This window comes from Cynocephalus volans, chromosome 2, assembly GCF_027409185.1.
Source record: "Cynocephalus volans isolate mCynVol1 chromosome 2, mCynVol1.pri, whole genome shotgun sequence".
NCBI classification, from domain to species: domain Eukaryota; kingdom Metazoa; phylum Chordata; class Mammalia; order Dermoptera; family Cynocephalidae; genus Cynocephalus; species Cynocephalus volans.
In genome coordinates, this window is record NC_084461.1 from 133,242,372 (window position 1) to 133,265,733 (window position 23,362).

The 23,362-nt window shown below is 43.9% G+C and overlaps 1 protein-coding gene across 2 annotated transcripts; it reads left to right on the forward strand.

Moving 5' to 3' along the window:
- Positions 1–46: 46 nt before the first annotated feature.
- On the forward strand, positions 47–22,161 carry MYOZ3 (myozenin 3). Of its 2 annotated transcripts, none has more exons than XM_063086129.1 (7): positions 47–111; positions 2,090–2,151; positions 14,433–14,587; positions 15,557–15,610; positions 15,720–15,855; positions 16,326–16,488; positions 19,436–22,161. In XM_063086129.1, the coding sequence occupies exons 2-7, from the start codon at positions 2,091–2,093 to the stop codon at positions 19,602–19,604; spliced, it is 738 nt and encodes a 245-aa protein (XP_062942199.1). In that variant the 5' UTR covers positions 47–111; position 2,090; the 3' UTR covers positions 19,605–22,161. The 2 variants fall into 2 exon arrangements, with proteins under 2 accessions (XP_062942199.1, XP_062942198.1); XM_063086128.1 differs by lacking the exon at positions 47–111 and adding an exon at positions 437–616.
- Positions 22,162–23,362: the final 1,201 nt, after the last annotated feature.

Below are 23,362 nucleotides of genomic sequence, written 5' to 3' on the forward strand. Positions count from 1 at the left end.
AGGCTCAGAGAATGTGAGAAGGTGGAGGGAGGGAGGGAGAAAAGGAGGAAGCAAGAAAGCAGAAGGAAGAAAGTAAGGCAGGAAAGAAGAAAGAAAGGAAGAAAAGGACAAGTAAGCAAAGATATTGGGGGATAATTTATTCGTCCATCCATCCATCCATTCATTCATTAGACAAATATCTACTACATTCCTATCAGGCACGATTCTAGGCACTAAGGATACGACAGTTAACAAGCTGAGGGGACTGGCTGCTGTCCCTCAGCATTTCCAGGTGACTTCAGTGTGTGCATTTGTGAGTGTATGTGTACATGTGAGTGCAAGCCCTTCTGTCTGCAAGGGCCTGCCGCCGGGGCACCTGTCTTCCCAAGGGCCTGGTGCTTTTAGCATCTGGCCCCGGCTCCTGTTGCAGCCTGAAATAAGGCTGTGACCCACGACAAAGCAGGAATGATTCTTGCCAGCTGAAGCCAGAGCTGGCTGCAGGGCACACCCTGCTTGTTGACCGCTGACCACCGACTGCCGACACGATACTGACCACGCAACTCTCAGCTTCCTGGCAGAGGTGTTAATCTTGAGGGTCTGACACTCCCTCCTGTCCACTGTGGTCCCATCCTCTCAGGTACCAGGATCCCAGGGGAGCTTGGGGATCTGTGGGGAGTGGGCAGAGGAGATGAGCCAATTCCCAGAGCTCCTTTCCCTCAGCAGAGGAATGGCCCTGCAGAGGATCTGGGGAGCTTGGGGCCTTGTAGAAGCCTGGCTCCTAGTTTGGGAGGAGAGGAACTCTAAGCTCTGGATTACTATACATTAAATGGGGAGTGAGGGCTAGGATTAAAGGTGGAGGTTAGGTAGTGGCTCTGCTCAGGACTTCAGGATCTTCAGGCAGTAGAGGGAAGCAGCTTCCCTGTCTGTAAAATGAGGGGCCCTTCCCAGTGTCTGTGAATTGCCATAAGGGGAGTGTTTCTCAAGAAAGAGATCTGTGGACCGTGGAATCCTAAATAGTCACAGTTGGGCATTCTCAATCATCTCATGACCTTCAACCCAAATGCATGCAGACACACTTGTGTTTACACACAATTTTAAGGGGTTCATGAATGCCCAGAAGCCCATCCATGGATCCCCATGATTTAGCCCAACCCCCTTATGTTACAGAGGAGGTAACTGAGGCATAGAGCTGGAGAGCTACCTGTTCACAGTTACAGAGGAAGGCAGGGACATCAATTAGACTCCAGGGCCCCATGTGGGTGTGGGGCGTACAGATGGAGGCAGATTGTTTTCTGAAGGAAGGAGCATGGACAAACCTGGAGGCAAAGGAGAGAGGTGTCAGCATGGGTGGGCAGTCAGGGAGCTCTGCCTCTTCTCCTGAGGGCAAGTTAGGGAATCTGGATTTGGGGCCTGCAGGGTCCTCTGGGCTCTGGACCTCATTTTACTTGTAAATCTCCTCCAAGATTGCTGGAAGATGCCATGAGATACAAATAGGGAGATGGAGGAAGAGGAAGAGAGGGGGTGAGGGAGAAGAGAACACCGTGGAGGTTAGCCCAGGGATGGGGAGATGGGTGGTTCTCAGCTTTGTTGGACCAGCCTCAAGGCCAAGTGCTGAGGACAGGAGGGGAGGACCAACTTGCAGACTCCAGGGTACCCCCTGCCTAGCCCATGCTTGCTCTCCCCTAACTTCATCCTCCAGTCTCTTCCAGCCTCTGATTAGAACCATCCCAGGTCAGCAGATGACAGTAATGCCTGAGACCCCTGCTCCCCGATCCCTAATATCCCAGGCACGTGCTCTCTCTCTGATAGGGATGCACGTGCAGGGAAAAGGCCCTAGAGACCACCCCTGAAGAGAGAGTGCTTCTCTAGCAACATGGAACCAATTTGTGTCACCTGGAGCATCTCCCTCGCCCTCCCTTGGTCTCAGTCTCCTTTGTACAGAGACCCCAAAGGCCCTTCCAGCTCAGACAGCCCTTGCTCATGACTTTGGGGTGGGCCAAGGCAGTTCAGTTGGGGCTGGGTGGACCAGGGACTTGGAGGATCTGGGAGGGGGAGGTCTGGGGAGGAACGGAGGCAGCCTGGCCCATCTGTGGGAGTCTCTCCTCCACAGGATGATCCCCAAGGAGCAGAACGGCCCAGTGACAACTGCCATGGGGGACCTCGCTGGACCAGGTAAGGTGGGCCTAGCCCTGTGCTCTCCTCAGACCCCATCCTTTGTCAGCCCCAGACTGTGGCCACTGAGGCCTGGGCAAACAGGTGTGCATTCCAGGCCTGAGGGATGCCTGTGGAATCTGCCGCCTGGGCTGGGCACCTTCCTGAGGCTTTGGGAGGGGCCTTGCCCTTCTGTCCACAGACTCAGGAGCTGAGGTCAAGTGCCCCAGACTGCAACCTGGTCCTAAGACGACCCTGGCTGCGGCCCTGGCTGAAGCCTTACCTCAGCCCCAAATTGAGCTCTCAGGGCTCTGGTCCCAGATCCAGCCCTAACTGTGGCCACAGGCTCCCAACACACTTGCCCTCTCTTATTGTAACAGTGAGTCTCACCGAGGACTCAGGGTGGTCCGGGGCAGCCCAGCTCCATGGCTAGAGACAAGGGGTGTGGGAGGACTGAGGCATGGTGGAAGAGCAAGCTATCCAACTGGACTCAAACTATTTTACTCAAAAGTCGACTCATCTAATGAATAAAGCATCTAAAACTCATGTTTATCAGCTTTATAAGACCTCCTCACGAAGTCTTGGTATAATTATGGAGTCTGTGTATGTGGTCTACTTTAGAGCATTTCAAGTATTTTAAAAATTAATTCAACAAAGTCAGAGCTTTCAAACTTTAGTGTGAATCACAGTGACTTAACACTGCTTGTTAAAAATACAGATTCTTGGCATCTACACCCAGGGATTCTGATTCAGTGAACCTGGGGTGGGGCCTGGACATCTGCCTTTTAGACAAGTGCCCAGGTGATTCCGGTGCAGGTGGACAGTGACCACTCTCTGACAAACTCTTGTCCAAGAGCTCTTCTGCCCATCCCTCCTTCACAGTTCTAAGAAGTAATCAACCATGTTGTATGATGTTAGATGTGAGTCATCTTTTTAACCCATTTTGTGTGCTTTTGCCTCTTTTTGCTGATGTCAAGTTTCTTTTTCTCCCCCATGATTTTGTGTGCTGAAATATGCAAACTCTGTGAGGTACTGATGCTCTAACTGGAAGAGTCAGGCAATGCATTCTCTTTTTCCTTGTCTAAGTAATTAATTAATTACAGACCCCCAAATATTGACACACATCATGTATGCCAGACTTGAAATACATAATTGTTGATTATTGCTAAGGTACCAATTAAAGACAATTTTGAAATGAAAGAAAAGTAGGAAGAAAAAAATAAATCTCAGGTGGACTTGGAGGTCATTATGTTAAGTGAAGTAAACCACAAACAGAAAGACAAATACCGCTTGATCTCACTCGTATGTAGAATCTCAAAAAAAAAAGTTGATATCATAGAGGCAAACAGTAGAACAGTGGTTACCAGAGGCTGGAGAGTGGGTAGAGGGGCGGGAGGCAGGGAAAACAGGGAGAGGTTGGCCAGTGGGTACAAAATTACAATTAGACAGGAGGAATTAGTTCCAGTGTCCTATTGCACAGTAGGGTGACTATGGTTAACAGTTAAGTTTTATGTATTACATAATAGCTAGAGGAGAGGCTTTTGAATGTTTTCCCCACAAAGAGATATAAATGTTTGAGATGATGGACACATTAACTACCCTGACCCGATCATTACATAACACCAGATTGCACCCCATAAGCCTGTACAGTTACAGTGTCAGTTAAAATAAATTAACTAATTTTTTAAAATCTCATGGTCTCACCACCTAAAAACAGTCATTTGAAGTAATAATAATAAAAACAATTACCATTATTATGTGCTTACTAGGTGTCAGATACTATGCTAAGAGGCTTTATGCCTTATAAAACCCTCACAACAACTCTGTAAGGTAGATATTATTATCCCCCTTTTGCAGATGAGAAAATTGAGGGTCAAAGGAGCTAGGTGGTCACGCATCTGGTAGGCAGTAGTGCGAGGATTTAACCCCAGGTCTCTGTCTCCAGAGCTGCTTCTTCAGTATGTGGTTGTACACATAATACATCCATTTTAAAAAATATTCAGACAAAATAGACATGAATGATTTTGAAAGTGAAAATTCCTCATAACAAAACCATCTACACATAACCAGTGTTAACATGTCCGTGTAAATTCTTCTTCTGTTCATATATAAATATACTTATGTAGATACGTATACATATGTGCTAAATAGTATATGCTGTGTTCTTCAGCTTGCTTTATTTTGTTCTTTTTCATTTAGCAGCACAGCACAGACTTCTTTCCATCCTAGTATGATCCATCTAACCACCTCCCTTCTCTTACCCTCCCATGGTTTGGACATATCATATATATTTAACCACCCTAATGGTGGTCATGAGGCTCATCTGGGTAGGCTCCTTAGGAGCAGAGCCTGAGGCGTCTTGTGCAAATGATTCATCCAGGGAAGCGAGGAAAGCAGGAGAGGGCAGGCGAAATTGCTATGCAAGGGTGTGGGCCTGGCTGTGGCCCAGATTGAGTCTGATCCCATGGGGGACTCTGGAGCATGAAACACTCCACAGAACTCATCTCACCTGAGGCAAGGGGGCTGTGGCAGCTTCCATTTCACGGAGCAGTTCTCTGTGGAAGGAGGCAGTTGTGAACTATTAGCTGCTAATAAAGGGCATCTGGAGCATCCACTACAAGACTGATTCCCTGTTTTCACAATTTCAAACCCCCCCTGTGATAAACATCCTTGGACATATTTCTTTGGACATGTTTATTCAACTTTTCCCCCAAGAATAAGCTCTTAGAAATACAATTAATTTGTCACATAGGTGTTTTTTGTTTTTTTAAATATTGACCTCAGTTCATCTGCATATTATTTGAGAATATGAAGTTGGAGGGCTTTCATTATGTAGTTAGGTATGAATAGTCCTTCATTTCACATACACTGTATACTTTTGTGTTAAAGAAAAACCCAACAAAAAACAGAGTAAACAATTTCTAGCCCTCCTTTCCCTTTGTTTCATAAATAGTCACTGCTAATATTTGACATGTCTCCTTGAAGATTTTTCAATGCCTGTACAAACATATATCTATTTTTTAAATATATAAATGGAGTCTTAAAATATTTATTCTGCTGAAACTTACTTTCCCCCATTTAATCTACAGTGGATTTCTTTCTGTTCTTAGCATGTAGAAGGTGCACTTTATATATTTGTTGAAAGAATGAAAAACAAGTCAACCTCCTTTTTTTTTTTTTTTTTTTTTTCCTTAATGGCTATTTAGGATTTCATTGAGTGGAATGAATCACAGCCCCTGAATGACCCTACATGCTGCCTGGTAACCACATCCATCTCCCTAGTCCATTCGTTCTCCCATACTACTCTCTTAGATAACTTTGGCAAACTCTCTCTCTCTCCTCAGTCCTCCGGTACCTCCTCCCACATCTCCATTTTCAGTTTATGACTTCTTTTTATTTCACTGAGAAAAGCGGAGTAACTAGAAGAGAACCTCTGCAAGCTCTCTCTGCCACAGCTGTCCACCTGCTTGCATCTGTGTCTGGGTTCTCAGTTTTCCTTCCTGATTTGGTAGATGAACTTCCCTAACACCTGTCTGCTGCCAACCCTTATGGTTGGGCATTGGGCCCCTGCCGTCCCCTCCCTCTTGCTCAAGGACATTCCTTCTGCAATTCTCCTGTCTCTTTCTCATTGGCAACTGTTCCCATCAGCCAACACACATGCTGCTATTTCTCCCTCCTTACAGACAAAACCCTCTTGATTCCACAGCTGTCTCCAGCCACTGTCCTTTAAAGCGCAACTCTTCCAAGAAGTTGTTTACACTTCTTTCTCTCTTTTTAACATTTTATTATGTCAATTTCCAAACACACACAAAAGTAGAGAGTATCCCATGGCCCCTCCTTTATTCCTAAATTTAATACTATGAATTAAATACCAAGAACATGTCATTTCATCCCCTAAGTTCTTCAGAATGCATCAAAAATAATAAACAGGATATTTCCTTACATGTCACAAAGACATTAGCACACTGAACAAAATTAGCAATAATGATTTAATACCATCTAATAACCAGTCCTATATTAAACTTTCTCTAATTTTCTAGTTTGCTTTAATCAGGATCCAAACTAGGGCCACAGTTTTTATTTGGTTGCTATGTCTCTTAAACCCCCTTTAATCTAAAACAGCACCCACCCCCCATTTTTTTCCATGACATTCACTTGTTTGAAAAACCAAGCCAGTTGCCCTGTAGAATATCCCACATCCTGGGTTGGCGCCTTGTTTCCTTGTGGTGTAGTTAAACTTGTTCCTCTGTCCATTTTCCCTTGAACCCTCTCCAAACAGATTTTCACACCTAAACACTGCACAGAAACCGCTTTAGTGAAGATTACCAATGACCCCAAGTTACTAATTATAATCGTCCATTTCAGCCGTCTTGACATATCAGCAGCATTTGACTCTGTGGGTCACTCTATCGTCCCTGAAATGCTTTCCTCACTTGGCTCCAGGACAGCACCCTCTTTAGATTTCCTCCCACATCGCTGGTGGGATCCTTCTCATTTCCTCAGTCTAAATGTTGAATGTCCCAGGGCTCAGTCTTTGGCTCTCTTTATCTCCCATCCAAGTACTTACCGGGCCCGCCCCTGCTTAGCTTTTGAGATCAGAAGAGATCAGGCACGTTCAGGGTGGTGTGGCCGTAGATGTTTCTCTTCATCTGTTCTCATTTCTTCATGATCTCTTCCAGCCTCCCTGCTTAAAATACCACTCACAGAGCTGCAATATGAACCTACGTGTATCTGATTTTAAAAATGGACAACACAGGCCATACTGCCCACACATATCTCCTGCTGAGGTCCATACTATTCTGTCACTCCTGTCTTCCAAAAGGCTTCCTTTGTTGGTCAGATATAATAGTATGCATTTGGCTTGCGGGGAAAGCACAAAGTATAGGGATGGATCTCAAACTACTAAGGACAGTCAGCCCTGAAAATCCTCTAAATGAATATGATGACTAGTCCTAGCTATGAGAAAATAAATAAATGTAATGTTCATTGAAAAACTGCAACAATTATCATTATAAGCTTATAATGCCCCAATTTTTTTTATCTCCAGGTCAGTTTTCTTTCTTTAACACTAGATTCACACATCCAAGTCCCTCCTCAGCATCTCCACTTGGATGTCTGCAAGGCTCCTTAATATGCCTAACTTTGGAGACAATTAGGAGAGTTGGAATACGGACTAGATATTAGGTAAAACAAAAATTTGTTCACTTGGAAAGGTGGAGAACTTTAATTGATAAAAGCAAGTTACAAAGCATGTAAGCTATGATTTCATTTTCGTTAAAAACTCATATATGAATATATAGTCATTGAAAAAGACAGAAAAGGATATACAGCAAAGTGTTAATAGTGGCAATCTCCGGTTGGTAAATAATGATATTTCTCTTTTTTCCCCTTACGTCTATGTTTTCTAACTTTCTTCAATACATATATATGTTGGGGGGTTTTATTCAAAATATTTTAACATTTATTTGTACATATTTGTGGGGTACGGTATGTTGTTTCAATACATGCATATACTGCGCAGTGATTCACTTAGGGTAGATAGCATAGTTTTGCACCCATTAGTCCACTACTTCTCCCCCCCACCTCTGGTAGCCATTATTCTACTGCCTCCTTCTGTGAGAACCACTTTTTTTTTTTTTTTTTTAGATTCCACATGAGTGAGATCACGTAGTATTTGTCTTTTAATGCCTGACTTACTTCACTTAACATGATGGTTTCCAGTTTCATCCATGTTGCTGCAAATGATAGGTTATCGTTTTTTTTCTTTAATAACAGAGTGGTATTCCATTGTGTATATACACCAAAGTTTTTTTTTATCCATTCATCTGCTGATGGACATTTAGGTTGATTCCATCTCTTGGTTATTGTGAATAGTGCTGTGATGAACATGGGAGTGTAGGTGTCTTTTTGATACACCGATTTCATTTCCTTTGGGTGTATACTCCGTAGTGAGATCGCTGAGTCGTAGAGTAGATCTATTTTTAGTTCTCTGGGGAAACTCCATACTGTTTTCTGCAGCGGATGTACCAATTTACACTCCCAGCCACAATGCAGGAGAGTTTCTTTTTCTTCACATCCTTGCCAGCATTTTTATTTTTTATTTTTTGTCTTGTTCATAATAGCCATTCTAACTGGAATGAAATGATATCTCATTGTGGTTTTGATTTGCATTTCTCTGATGATTAGTGATGTTGAGCGTTTTTTCCGTGTGCCTGTTGTCCATTTGTACATCTTCTTTTGAGAAATGTCTGTTCAGGTCAGGTCCTTTGACCATTTTTTAACTGGGTTGCTATTTTCTTTTTCTTTTTTGCTGTTGAGTCATTAAGTTCCTTATATGTTCTGGATATTAGCCCCTTGACTGATGTATAGTTGGCAAACACTTTCTCCCATTCTGTAGGTTGTCTCTTCACTTTGTTGACAGTGTCTGTCACGCAGAAGCTTTTTAGTCTGATGTAGTACCATTTTATGTATTTTTGCTTTATTTGCTTGTGCCTTTGTAGTCGCTCTCAAAAAAACACTTCCCACTCCCATTTCCTGTAGCATTTCCCTTATGTTTTCTTCTAGTAGATTCACAGTTTCAGGTCTTAAATTTAGGTCTTTGATCTATTTTGAATTGATTTTTGTGTGTGGTGAGAGGTACGGGTCTAGTTTCAATCTTCTGCACGTGGACCTCCAGTTTTCCCGGCACCATTTGTTGAAGAAGCTGTCCCTTCCCTATGGTATATCTTTGGCACCTTTGTCATAAGTGCATGGGTTTATTTCAGGGGAATATTCTATTCCGTTCCATAGGATGGCTTCTCTCTTTTTATTCCAGTAACATGCTGATTGGTTACTGTAGATTTATAGTATATTTTGAAATCAGGAAGCACGATGCCTACAACTTTGTTCTTTTTGTTCAAGTTTGCTTTCACTATACAGGTTCTTTTGTGGTTCCATACAAATTTTAAGATCGTTTTTTTTCTCTGTGAAGAATGTCAATCGTATTTTGATAGGGATTGCATTGAATGTATAGATTGCTTTGAGTAATATGGACATTTTGATGATGTTGATTCTTCCGGCCCATGAGTATGGGGTGTCTTTCCATTTATTTATGTCCTCTTCAACTTTTTTTTCACCAGTGTTTTATAGTTTTTATTGTAGAGGTCTTTCGCCTCCTTTATTAAGTTTAATTCTCGGTAGTTCATTTTTTTTGGTAGCTATTATGAATGGGATTACGTTCTTGATTTCTTCTTTAGCTATTTCATTGTCAGCATATAGGAAAGCTATTGATTTTTGTATGTTGATTTTGTATCCTGCCACTTTATGTAATTGCTTTATATAGCTGGTTGCTCTGGAGTTAGGTTCATACATATTCCAAAACTGTTATATCTTCTTGTTGAATTGACCCATTTATTAGTTTTTAGAAGTCATTTATTAGTTACAGGAAGTTTTTGGTGAAGTCTTTAGGGTTTTCTATGCACAGGATCATGTTATCTGCAAGTAGGGATAGTTTGGTTTCCTCCTTTATGATCTGAATGCCTTTTATTGCTTTCTTTTGCCTTATTGCACAGGCTAAAATTTCTAGTATTATGTTGAATAAGAGTGGAGAAAGTGAGCATTCTTCTCTAATCCAAATCTTAGAGGAAAAGGCTCCAATTTTTGTCCATTCAGTATGATATTAGCTGTGGATTTGTTGTATATGGCCTTTAGAGTGTTGAGGTATACTCCTTCTTTATCTAATTTGTTGGGTGTTTTTATCATGAAGGGTGTTGGATTTTATCAAATGCTTTTGCTGCATCTATTAAAATGATCATGTTTCTTTTTCTTTCATTCTGTTGATATGATGAATCATGTTTATAGATTTGCCTATGGTGAACCATCCTTGCATCCCTGGGATGAATCCCACTTGATAGTGGTATATGGTATTTTTAATGTGTTGCTGGATTCTGTTTACTAGTATTTTGTTGAGGATCTTCACATCTGTGTTCATTAGGGCTCTGTAGTTTTCTTTTTTGTTGTGCTTTTTTTCCAGTTTTGGTATGAGGGTAATGCTGTCCTTATAGAAAGAGTTTGGAGGTATTTCTTCCTCTTTGATTTTTTGGAAGAATTTGAGAGGAGTTGATATTAGTTCTTTGGATGTTTGGTAAATTTGGCAGTGAAGCCATCTGTTCCTGGGGTTTTCTTTGTTGGAAGACTTCTTATCACTGCTTCAATATCATTACTTGTTATTGATCTGCTTAGGTTTTCTAGTTCTTCATGATTCAACATTGGTAAGTTGTATGTGTTCAGCAATTTATCTATTCCTTCAAGGTTTTCCAGTTTGTTCCCATATAGTTGTACATAGTAGTCTATTATGATCTTTTCTTTGTATTTCTTTGGTATCAGTTTTAATATTCCCTTTTTCATTTCTGATTTTGTTTGCATCTTTTCTCTTTTTTCTTTGTTAGACTAGCTAAAATTTTATTGATTTTGTTTATCTTTTTGAAAAAAACAATTCTTTGTTTCATCAATCTTTTTAATTTTATTTTGTAAGTCTCTAATTCATTTATTTCTGCTCTGATCTTTGTTAATTTCTCTCCTTCTACTGATTAGGGGTTTGGTTTGTTCTCGTTTTTCTAGTTTCTTGAGGTGTAAAGTCAGGTTGTTTATTTGGAGTCTTTCTTCTTTTTTGATGTAGGCATTTATTGCTATAAACTTTCCCCTTAGAACTGCTTTCACTGTATCCCATAAGTTCTGGTATGTTGTGTTTTCATTTTCATTTGTCTCCAGAATTTTAAAATTTCTTTCTTGATTTCTTTTTTGACCCATTCATTGTTTAGGAGCATATTGTTTAATTTCCATGTATTTGTACAGTTTCTAGTGTCCTTTTTTTTTGTTGATTTCTACTTTTATTCCATTGTGTTGGATAGAATAGTTGATGTGATTTCAATTTTTAAAAAATTTGTTGAGACTTGTTTTGTGTCCTAATATGGTCTATTCCAGAGAATGTTCCATGTGCTGTTGCAAAGAATGTGTATTCTGCAGCTGTTGGATGAAATGTTTTATAAATATTTGTTAAGTCAACCTATAACAGAGATTAATTCTGATATTTCCTGGTTAATTTTCTGTCTGCATGATCTGTCCTTTGCTGGAAGTGGGGTATTAAAGTCCCCAACTATTATTGTATTGGAGTCAGTGCCCCCCATTGGATCCAACAGTAATTGCTTCATATAGCTGGGTGCTCTGGAGTTGGGTTCATATATATTCAGAACTGTTATATCCTCTGTTGAATTGATCCATTTATCATTATATAATGATCTCCCTTATCCTTTTTTTACTTTCCTTGGCTTGAAGTCTATTTTATCTGATATAAATATAGCTACTCCTGCTCTTTTTTAGTTTCCATTTGCATGAGACATCTTTATCCATCCCTTCACTTTCAGCAGCTATGTGTCTTTACTAGTTAAGTTAGTTTCTTGTGGGCAGCATATTGTTCTTGTTTTAAAATCCATTGAGCTGTTCTGTGCCTTTTAATTGGGGTATTTAATCCATTGACATTTATGGTTATTATTTATATATAGGGACTCATTACTGTCATTTTGCTATTTTTTTCCTGGTTGTTTTGTGGATCCTTTTTTTCTTTTTTTCTTGTCTTCCTGTCTTTCTTTGTCGTTGAGTGATTTTTCTCCAGCTTTACATTTTGTTTTCTCATTATTTATTTTTAGTATGTCTCTTCTAAGTTTTTGTGTTATGGTTACCATGCTTACAAAAAAACATGTTATAGTTACAACAAATTATTTTAGACTAATAACAACTTAACTTTGATATCTAAGAAAAAAGAAAAAAAAGCAAAGCCAACTCTATTTGGCATCATTCCCCCCACCGTTTGGACAATTTGTTGTCTCAAAATATATTTTTTAATATTGTGTTGTTATATGGTTGTATATGTTAGTGTCTTGTTAGGTTTGTCCTATAGTCTTCATACTAAGGATGTAAGTGGCTTATTCACCACCTTTACGAAATTGGAGTATTCTGAGGTTGTCTGTGAACTTACTTTACTAGTGAATTACATACCTTCAGATGTTTTCTTGCTGTTCCCTAGCATCATCTTCTTTCAGATTGAAGAACTCCCTTTAGCATTTCTTGTAAGGCAGGTCTAGTGTTGATGAATTCCTTAGCCTTTGTCTGTTTGGGAAATACTTTATTTCTCATTCATTTATTCATTTATTTCTCTTCATATTTGAAGGTTAGTTGTGCCAGATACAAAATTCTTGGCTGACAGTCTTTTTCTTTCAGCATTCTGAATATATCATCACATTTTCTTCTTTTCCTAGGGTTTCTACTGAGAAGTCCACTGAGAGATGTATTGGGGCTCCGTTGAATGTTTGGTGTATATTTTCTTTTGCTGTTTTCAGTATTCTCTCTTTGTCTTTAGTTTTTGATAATTTGATTATGACATGCCCTGGGCTGTTCCTCCTTGAATTGAATTTGGCAACCTCTGAGCTTCCTATACCTGAAAGCTTTCATGTTTTTCTCCATGCTTGGGAAATTTTCAGCCATTATTTTTTTGAATATGCTTTCTACATCTCTTCCTTTTTCCTCTCCTTTGGGTATGCCAATTATATACAGGTTATTTTGTTTGGGAGAGTCCCATATTTGCTATATTTCTGTTTCTTTTTTTCTTATTATTTTTTCTTTTTGCTCCTCTGATTGGATAATTTCATGTGTTTTATCTTTTAGCTCACTGATTCTTTCCTCTGTTCGATTAAATATGCTGTTTGAGCTTTCTATTGAGTTTTTCAATTCAGATAGTGTATTCTTTATTTCTAAAATTTCTATATTTTAAATTGATTCTATTCTTTTGTTAGGTTTCTCATTCTGCTCCTGTATTATTTTCCAGATATTATTTAATCTTCTATCTATATTTTCTTGTGACTCCCTGAACATCCTCAAGAGGGTTATTCTGAATTCTCTGTCAGACACTTCATAGATCTGCTGTTCCTCTGCATCCACTGCTGGTGCTCGTTTGTTTCACTTGGTGGCAACATATTTCTCGGTTCTTTCTTGATCTCTGTGTCTTTACATTGATGCCACAGCATTTGAGGAGACTTCTATTTGCTGCTGATTCTCTGGGGAAGGCTTTTTGTGAGGATCATTAATCACTTCCTGGTCCGGGCTGTGTGGAAATTCTGGCCTGGGACAGGGTCTTTCCTACAGATTGAATCCCCTGCAGTTCTATTGCCCTGACTGATTTCCACTGAGACCAGCTACCCTCAGTGCGTCCATTGTTCCCCCAGGCCCAGCCTTTCCTCTGCACTCCAACCACTTCCTGGGGGGGGGGGGGCAGGCCGTGTACGTGTCCCTCACGATAACTCACTGGCCTCTGAGTGGCTCTCCTCTCCTGTCAGGTGCGGCTGTCTGCTCCTAAGGGTGCCCAGGGGAATCCTGTCAGTGGGCTTTATGGCCCTTGGGCTGTGTGGTGTGCTCTGAAGCCCTCCTTTCCCCTGCAGACTCCAAGCAGGTTTGCACGAAGGGTGCCACATCGGCTTTTTCCAGCTTCTGTGTCAGCTAGTCCCCAGGCTGGCTCAGAACAATAAGGCTGTCCCTGCATCCTCTCACCACTGTCTCTCACACCTTCATGATCTCTGCGGGTCTCTCCTCCTCCTCCCCCAACCCCAGTGATTTCAGGTTGGCAGTTTTACTTTTTAATAGTTGCAAATTGGTTACTTGTAGGAAGGCAGGATGCTGGGAATCGTGTATTTCGCCATCTTGATGGTATCACTCTTCCATGTATGCTGTTTTAAAAATAATAAAAGATTATTTTAAAATTAAAAGAACACGTGTCTAAAACTGAACTCCTGAGTTTTTCCCAAACCTTCTCCTCCCCAGCTTTCCCCATATCAATGCGTGGCTGCTTCTTCCTTCCAGTGGCTCAGGCCAGAAGCCTTCCAGTCACCGTTAACTCCTCCTTCTCCCTCAAACCCACACCCGTGGCTTACGTTTAAAAGATATCTAGAATCTGATCATTTCTCACCACTCAACACTAGGGGCAAAGAGCTGCACAAGAAATTCATGGAATAAATACAAATGTCTGAAGAACTTCTGAAACAGTGCTCAACTTCACTGAGCATCAAACGCATGCAAATTAAGCTCCAAAGTGTCACTGTTGCCTGTCAGGTGGCAAAAACTCCAAGGAATGATGACACCCAGTGTCAGCAAGTGTGGGGAGAAATAGGCATTCTCATACACAATGCGTGATGCTGTGAGGGGATGCCTTTAGAGGTGGAGGCCTGGAGAGCCTCCTGCGCTGGGTAGTAAGAGCCTGCCCTGGCCTCTCCTGGTAGTCCCTTCATTGGACCTGGGCAAGAAGCTGAGCGTGCCCCAGGACTTGATGATGGAGGAGCTGTCACTGCGCAACAACCGAGGATCCCTCCTCTTCCAGAAGAGGCAGCGCCGGGTGCAGAAGTTCACTTTTGAGTTTACTGCCAGCCAGCGGGGGGTGAGTAAGCTTTCACTGTGCTCATGAGAAAACTGAGGCCCAGAGAGAGCCAGTGGCTAGCCCAAAACCAAACAGTGAGCCAGGCTGAAGACCTGTGGCCCCTGGCGAGTCCCTCAAGCTCCAGCTGGGGAGACTGTGATGTTCCCATCCGATTGAGCCCGTGTCTTGCTGTTTGATCCTTAGAAAGTGTTATCTCTTCAGGCCTCTCTCCCCAGATGTAAAACATGAAGTAAATAGGGCAGGATGAGCTGTGGAGTGATGGGACTTGGGCTCCTACAAAAGATGCTAAAGACTAGTCATGTGCTCTGGGCTAAATTTGCAGCAGGCAGCATTTAGTTCAGACTTAAGCTTCATCTAAGGTGGAAAATGCAGAAAGACTTTTCTCCCCCTCTTCCCACTGGACGAAGGAAAAGGCCATGGAACCATCAGTTGGTAGAGAAAGAAGGCAAGAATGGTTTGTCCCCAGACTTCAAAAAGGCAGGAGGCAGTTTCAGATACTTCTAATGAAGTCAGGAGTATCCCATCCACACTCCACTCAATTCCTGGGCCAGGCAGGAGGCAACTGAGAGAGTGATGTGGTAGGAAGATAAAGATGGCAAAACACCTACCTTTGCTGTGTGCCTAAAGGCAGTGCTAGCTGCGTGCTTTACATGTTTCTTCTCATTTAATGCTCATAAAACCCTATGAGGTGATGCTATCATCATCATCATCATCTCCATCTTATAGAGGAGGAAGCAGGCTCAGGGAAGTTAAGTATTTTGCCCAGACTCAACATTACAATAGCAATTGACATACATTGAGTATTTCTCTCTCCCAGGCACTGGGTTACTGCTGTAAACGATTAGCTCATTTTTCCAACATCCCCTGGAGGTGGGCGCTAGGCTTTTGCCCTTTCCCCTTTTTTTGGTGGAGGGAGAACCCTGGCCCCTTGCCTCGCTGAGTGTCCCTGCGGTTTGTTTGCTCCTCCAGATCCTGTCCGGAAGCGCCAAGGAGAAGGCGACTGGGACCGCGGAGCTGGGGACGGTGAGCTTGGAAGGAGACCCCACGCGAGGAGACTCGGGGAAGGGGCGGCGCGGAGCGGGCGGCTCGGTGCGGCGGTCTGCTGCCTCTGAGCGCCCGCCCCTGTGCCCAGGTTGCCAATGGCCCGGAGGGACACAACTACCGCTCGCAGGACCACATCTTGCCGGCCTCGTCCGGGGGTCCTGAGGATGCCTATCCCTCAGCCGCCCGGGCGAAGCGCGCCCCCAGCCCCAGCGCCTTGGCGCCAGGTGAGTGGCCTCCCCGGATCCCGGAACCGGGGCTGGGGGACCCAGAGCTTGGATGTGCTCGACGGTGGGGGCAAGAAGAGCTCCCCGAGGGCGTCTAGTCCATCCCCTCCCCCGACACACACGCGCACACACTCATACAAGCAAATAAACGCACACTGCACAGGCCGGAACATAAACCCAGAAAGGGGCAGGGACGCGCCCAAGGTCACACAGCGAGTCAGAGTCCGAGCCAAGAGGAGAACCCGCGCCCCGCACTCGCGGTTCCCTTGCTCCAGTCCTCCTTGTTTCCTGGAATGGGGAAGGGTCGCCATTGCTGGAGCCACTTTGGCAACCCGTCCCCCCACTCCTTCCTAAGCCGGGTCTTCCTTCATCCAACCACGTCCGCGGGGTGGAGGCGGGAGCGGGGAATGAGGGAGAGGAGCAGAGGCGCCCCCTGCCGCCCGCCCCCACGCGCGCCGCTCCACTCCCAGGCTATGCCGAGCCGCTGCAGGGCGTCCCGCCGGAGAAGTTCAACCACACCGCCATCCCGAAGGGCTACCGCTGCCCGTGGCAGGAGTTCGTCAGCTACCGGGACTACCAGAGCGTTGGCCGAAGACACACCCCCAGTCCCGCCGACTATCGAAATTTCAACAAGTAAGCCAGGGCGGGCAGCTTGGGGAGAGACCAGGAGGGTGCAGGGAGCCACTCACGCCACAGCAGTAGCCTGCATTTCCAGAGCACTTCATATACATTTACTGAGCTCTTGCCCGCAGCACCTAGTAGGTGCTCAGTAAATGTAGGAGGAATGAATGGTGCAAGTGCCCCCCATCTTGCTGGATCCTCTCCACAACAGGGGCAGGTGCTACAGTTTTCCTATTCTGCAGAGGAGGAGTTGGAGGTCCAGGAATAGGAACAAACTGTCCAAAGTCACAACACAAGGAAGGAGCAGCAGGGATGGGATTCAAGTCTGGGTTTGCCCAACTCCAGAGCCCAGTGTCTTGTTCTGCGTCACCGCTGTGTGCCACCTCTTTGATGCGCATCCAGGTTTGCGTATTTCCCTGAGGGACCCCATGATCTCACCAGTCCTAGGCCAGCCCAGCCTTTCCTTAGTTTCCCCGATGGTCTGGAAGAGGCCTAGAAGGTGGCTTTGAGGCTGCCCCGAAGCAGGGAGTGACAGTAAAACATTAGATATCAGAGGTGAAGGCCACAGAGGAGTGCCTTGTACTGGTTTAGAGCATGGGGTTTCAACGTGGGCTTAAATGCAGACTCCAGGCCTGGCTGTATGGCCTTGGGCAAGTGACTTAACCTCTCTGAGCTTCCATTGCCCCACCTGTAAAATGAGGCTCTTATAGTACCTACTTCATAAGATTCCTATGAGGATGACATGAGAAGCTGTAGGCAAAGTTTCTGGCAAGTAATAAACTCTCAATAAACAGTAGCTACTACTACTTTTATTATTTACAGGCTGAAATGATGACTGGAAAAGCTAACGGGGAGAACTTGAAAGAGATAAATTTAATATTCTGCCTTGGGGGCTGAAAACAAATCATAGGAGCCAAGCAGGAGCTTGGCTCTGGAAGAAGGCCTTGGGTTGGGGGATACATTTCAACTGTAGTTGGCTTCCTCAGTCTGATGCTATTTCTGAATGTGCTCCTTTGGCTTGGGCTGCAGTAAATGAGGAAAAGGAAGGTCCACAGAGAGGAGGCCATGGTCCAGCTCTTCTGGCACCTGCTCAGACCACACGTGGAGACCATGTCTGTCTGACAAAACAGCCAGGTGGGCGCCAGGGCCTGCTGAGGCCTGGAGACCAGGCCTTATGAGGAAGGGCTGAAGGAACTGGGGAGACCGGCCTGAAGAAGAAGTGACGCAGGAGGGATGTAACTGCCCTCAAACAACTGAATAGCCAGGGAGGGCCCTGATGGAGAGAAGTGGGCCCCAAAGGCAATGTATGAGCCATGAGCCATTAGTAGATATTCTAGAGCTCCCGGGCCAGGCAGGACTGTCCTGTCTCTCCTCCTGGGCCTCAGGCCCTGCCTGCCCAGTCATCTAAAACCCTCAGCAGACGTTCAGTCCTGGCAGCCAGCTTGCAGGCTGGCCAGCTCAGATTGCTTCTCCCACCCATCTCACGCCTCAGGTGTGACGCGCTGAGGCACATTCCCATCAGCAGAAGGAAGGTCCTAGGCACTCCTGAGCCCAGTCCTCTTCTGGGACAGAAAGAGCAACTGAGGCATAGAGAGGTGCAACAGCCGTAATTTGATGGCCAAGCTGGGCTCAGAATCCAGGGCTCTGGATTCCCAGTCAAGGGCCCAACTATGAGGCCTGCTTGGCTTGGACACTGCCCAGTTGGTTCCTGCGGAGCTTGGCTGTTGCCACCAGAGCTGGGGTGGTCCAGCCAGAAATGCTCTCCTGGCTGGGACCCAGGCCCTGGCCTATAGTTTGCCTTTCCACCCCAGAGGCAAGCACTCCCCCTCTTCCCACTGGTCCCAGACTATGGGAAAAACACTGCATGAGCAATGCTTTTGATTTTCTTAAAATTAACAAAATAGTTTAAAAGTCACATACATATATTCTTTTTTAAAAAATTAGGCAACTACTGATAAAGGTAGGGCCTCTTTGTTCACCATCCTCCAATCCCAGTTCCCTTCCCAAAGGTAACACTGTTTTCAGGTTGGCCTGTATGTTTTCAGAATATTTTCTACAGGCAGCTGCATTCCTATAGAGCATATGGCATTGTTTTGTGGGTATGTGTGTATGTTTCAATACTTTGCATTTCCTTCTGTAACTTGCTTTTTTAATTTAACATTATGCTTTTGAAATCTACCATACTAATACTCGTACATAAAGATCTAGTTCCCTCCTCTTATGCTGCTGTACAGTCTTCTGTCATGTGAATGTACTATATCTTTCTTGTCCATTCCTCTGCCAATAGCCATATGGCTTGTTTCTGGTTTGTCACTGATGCAGTCCTCATGTCTGCTTCCTTGTGCATTTGTTCATGTGCCCCCCTAAGCCATATGCTTAGAGGTGGAGTTGCTGGGTGACAGTTTACACATTTTCAGGTTAAAAAGATCCTGCCAATTTGTCCTTCAAGGTAGCAGCACCAATTGATCCTTTAACCAGCATCATATAAGTGAAACTTTGTCCCTATGACCTCACTGACTTTATCCCGTTATCAAATTATTCCATTTTGCCAGTCTTATGGGGAGAAATGGCTGTAATTTGCATCTCCCTGCTTCTCATTGCTCTTTCTAATGCTCCCTTCTCTCTCCAGTTTGTAGGTATGTTGTCCTGAGGGGGAAAACTCTCCTCCCAACTCTGCTCCCTTCTGGAGCTTACTTAAAGGGAGCCTAGAGTTTTGCCTAGGATAAGCCAATTCTTACTCTGAAAACTTCACTCCTGTTCCTAAGCAGCAAGCCATCCCCATGGGGGAAGACTTCGGAATGGGCAGAGCTGAATAAACCTGTTAAAGATACTACAAAACCTTGCTGTATAGTAGGAGAAACTGAGACCCAGAGAGAGGCAGGGAGGGGCCCACACATGGTCCATGTCCTGCTGTCCCTTTCACACACAGCCCTCCTCTCTTGCTGCTCTTTTTTTCCAGGAACCCGGTGCCATTTGGAGGATCCGTCATCGGGGAGACCATTCCCAGGGCAGGCACGCCCTTCATCCCAGAGCCCCCCAGTGGCTTGGAGCTTCTTCGCCTCAGACCCAACTTCAACAGAGTGGCTCAGGGCTGGGTCCGCAACCTCCCAGAGTCTGAGGAGCTGTAGCCCTAGCTTGAATCTTCAATTCCCCTGTCTTGTGGTTTGGGTAACATCTGGAGCCAAGACATGCGGATAGCACTTCACAGTTATGAAGGGCCTTCACACACAAAATCTTGTTGCAAATCGCTTCAAAGGTCACAAAGTTCAGTAGTCCCCAAATGTGGGTGTGCTTCAAAATTTCTTGGAGATGTTCCTAATATGGATTTCTGGCTGCCCCAGACTGGCAGCATCAGAATCTCCTGAGTTGGGAAGTCTCTATTAGTAACCAGTATTCCCGCTGATTCCAGTGTAACCTGTCCGTGGCTGTGTCTTTAGGAGTCCACGTCCATGCCTCTGCTCTTCCCTGCCCCAGCAGCTTACACTCTGCCAATGACAGGGTGCTCACTAGCAGACTATCTACCAGATAGATATTCTATCAGAACGACTCCAATAATTAGAAAGTTTTTCCTTTTACTGCGATGCACTTGGTCTTCATGTATTTATGCTCTAAACATTTACTAAGCAACTACTGTGTGCTAGACACTATGCCAAGCCCAGGCCTCTAGGAGGAAAAGACAGTAGGGAAGATAGATTTGTAAAGCAGTCATTCATTAAAATTTTCCCTAAAGCATGTTAATTGACAACCAAGGTACAAATGGTCGTGGGGCAGAGGAAGGGGACCCTAACTCTGAGTGTGGGGTGGGATTCCAGAAGCTTCCCAGAAGATTTGAGTGGGACCTTGGAGGAAGATGAGAGTCCATCCAGAGAAGGGGGTGCAATGGAGAAGGCATTCCTGGCAAGGGCACCAGCATGTGCAACAGTGTGGAATTGAGCACAGGTGCAGGGTTCCGGACAGGAGAAGCCTATGTCAGGGGAGGCAGAGGGCCCGAGTGAGGTGGGCTTTACTAAGGGAGTGGGGAAGGGTTCAGTGACAGGTCTCACTGGTTGCTGTGTGGGGCACAGACTGGAAAGAGATTGTGCCAGAAGCCTGGAAGTCTGCAAGGGATGAGGCCATGAGGGTGGAAAGAAGGAGCCGCCCTTCTGGGTACCTTACAGGACAGGTGCAAAGTGGGGCACTTACAAAGACTCCTTTCCACCCTTGATTCTGAGCAGGCCCCTTAGTTCAAGTGATAATGATGATGGTGATAGTGATGATGGTGATGATGGTAATAGTGATGATGATGATAATTGTGATGATGGCTGCTTTTTAAGTGCCTTGGTGCTTGGGCTAGTAGTAAGTTCTCAACGTATCTTATTTCTAATTCACAGTACAACCTTGAGAAGAAGATATTGTTGTTCCCATTTTACAGATGTGGATATCCAGGCTCAAAATGGGGAGGTCACTTGTCAGGAGCAGAGTAAAAATGGGAATCTGTCTGATTCCAGTGGATGTCTCTTTTAACCCCACTGGGTGGCCAAGCCAGTGCCCGCTCACTGTGGAATCACCCGATCGTGGTGCCCTGCTTTAGAGTTTAGAGGTTAAGATCACCCACTGCGGAGTCAGATTGGGTGGGATGGGTTCTAACTCTGCCACTGCTGGCCGTGTGGGCTTGAGCAAGTCATTTCACATCTCTGAGCCTCTGTTTCTCCATCTGTACGATGAGGACAAGTATAGAAGCTCCTTTACAGGGTTGTTGCTAGCACAGGGCAGGATGCATTCATTATAAGGGCTCAATCAATGTTAGGTTTCGTGAAGCTACTGCTCTTGACTGAAAAAGATGAGCTTACAGTGGATGCAGCTTGAGGAGTGGGCTGCTAAGATGTCACGGGGGTCAGTAGAGCTGAAGCCTGAAAGAAAGGCCCTCATCACTGTAGGGCTCCCTTTGGACATGAACTTCCCCCTGCCTCCCTGGCTCCCTGTCTCCTCCCTGCCTCCCTCTCTGGGGGAGATAAGGAAGGTCAGGACTTGAGCTGGTTCTCCAGGCAGGCAAGAGAGCAATTGCACTTCCTTTTCACTTCCCTTCTGGGTCCCACAGGGCCAGCAGCCTGACTCTTCGAATTGCTTGCAGTCAAGATGTTCCCTTGCATTTGCGGGCTGCTTTTCAAAGCAAGGTTTCCATGAGCTGAAGTCCAACCATTATAGTGTCTGAAAGTAGAAGAGAGGGCTTGGACTGCCTTGGGTTGGTTCTGTTGTGCTCTGGAAGGTAACTTCAGCAGCCAGGTACAGACGAGAGCCGGATGGGGAGACTGCTGCCCCCAAGTGGTTCTTTATTCCTTTGTTCTTTTGATAATGTGACTTTTGCGGATGTAAAAAAAGAAAAAGAAAGAGAAGGAAAAAAGAATACTTATTGCAAAAATACAAAAAAATAATAAACAAAAAGTAAAAGGTGAAAGTATCTGCCCACATAGTCCCTCCCATGTATATACCTTTCCAACCTTCTGCATTCTGCCCTGTTCCTACATACCAGAGGTAACCACTGGTTATGGACTGTTCCTTCTAGAATTCTAGAATTATTTGAATAGATAAATATATACATGTGTATAGATGCATAAGTGTGTTTTTGTTTTAATGGAATCATACTATATGTATTGTTCTGTATCTTGTTTCTTTACTCAACAATTTAGATACTGAAAAAGCAGGTCATTAACATTTCGTGTAATTTGGGGGCTTAACAAATCCTCCATATGAAACTCTATAGTTTTGCCTGTTTTTTGTTCTTTATATAAATGAAATTATAGTGATATGGAAATGAAAAGGGCCAAGAATAGCCAAAACATTGAGAAACCTGACATTAGATGTTGCAGCAATGAACATTAATGAACTACAGTTACATGCAATAACATGGATGCATCTCAGAAACATAATGGTAAGCAAAGGAAGGCAAATAAATACATACACGTTTACTGATGCAAGGAAACATTTAATATAAAAGAATAGTGGTAACTTTGTAGGGAGGGAAAGATTTGTGAATGTGAAGAGACACGTAAAATGCTCTGGGGTAACTGGAAAATTTCCATTTCTAGACCTGGGTGATCGTTACATAGATGCTCACTTTAAAATATTTAAATAAGTTGTACAAGCTTGTTTTATGCACTTTTGCATGTATTTGTTATATTTTACCAAAATAATTTTTCCTTTTAAAAAAGTTAATGAGGGCCAGCCCATGGCTCACTTGGGAGAGTGTGGTGCTGATAACACCAAGGCCACAGGTTCGGATGCCTATATAGGGATGGCTGGTTAGCTCACTTGGGAGAGCGTGGTGCTGACAACACCAAGTCAAAGGTTAAGATCCCCTTACCGGTCATCTTTAAAAAAAAATTAAAAAATAAAAAATAAAATAAAAAAGTTAATGAACACATTAATAGCAGATTAGACATACACAAAGAGAATTAGTGAACTAAAAGTGCCTCTAATTCATCACAGAGAGGTAAAGAGAGAGAAAATATGAGAGAGAAGTTAAAAGACATTGGGAATAAAATGAAAATGCCCAACACTACTAACAGTAACACTTTCCAGCAACAATTGAAAAATATCTTCCAGTAGTGAGAGCAAAAATAAATTGATTTTTAAACAAATAACTATTAAGAGTTATAAATAACTATAACTATTTCCACTAACCCTTGAAAGAACTACAAAAGAACATACTTTAGGGAGGACACAGAAATAAAATATAGAATCTAAGAAGTAATGGTGAGCAGAGATATTGGTAAATGTGATTAAGTCTTAAAAAACTCAATCAATCCAACAGAAGGCAGGAAGTATGAAAAAAGCAAAGAAATGACACATAGGCAGTGTCATAACACCAAAAAAAGGAGAGAAAAGAGAAGAAAAGACACAAAAAAGA

What these genes read in the sequence shown, in the direction of transcription:
- MYOZ3 (XM_063086129.1), top strand. Translation starts at nt 2,091, where the DNA reads ATGATCCCCAAGGAGCAGAACGGCCCAGTGACAACTGCCATGGGGGAC. An exon ending in GGGGGACCTCGCTGGACCAG is followed by an intron (nt 2,152 to 14,432) that starts GTAAGGTGGGCC and finishes CTCTCCTGGTAG; the next exon opens with TCCCTTCATTGGACCTGGGC. An exon ending in TTACTGCCAGCCAGCGGGGG is followed by an intron (nt 14,588 to 15,556) that starts GTGAGTAAGCTT and finishes TTGCTCCTCCAG; the next exon opens with ATCCTGTCCGGAAGCGCCAA.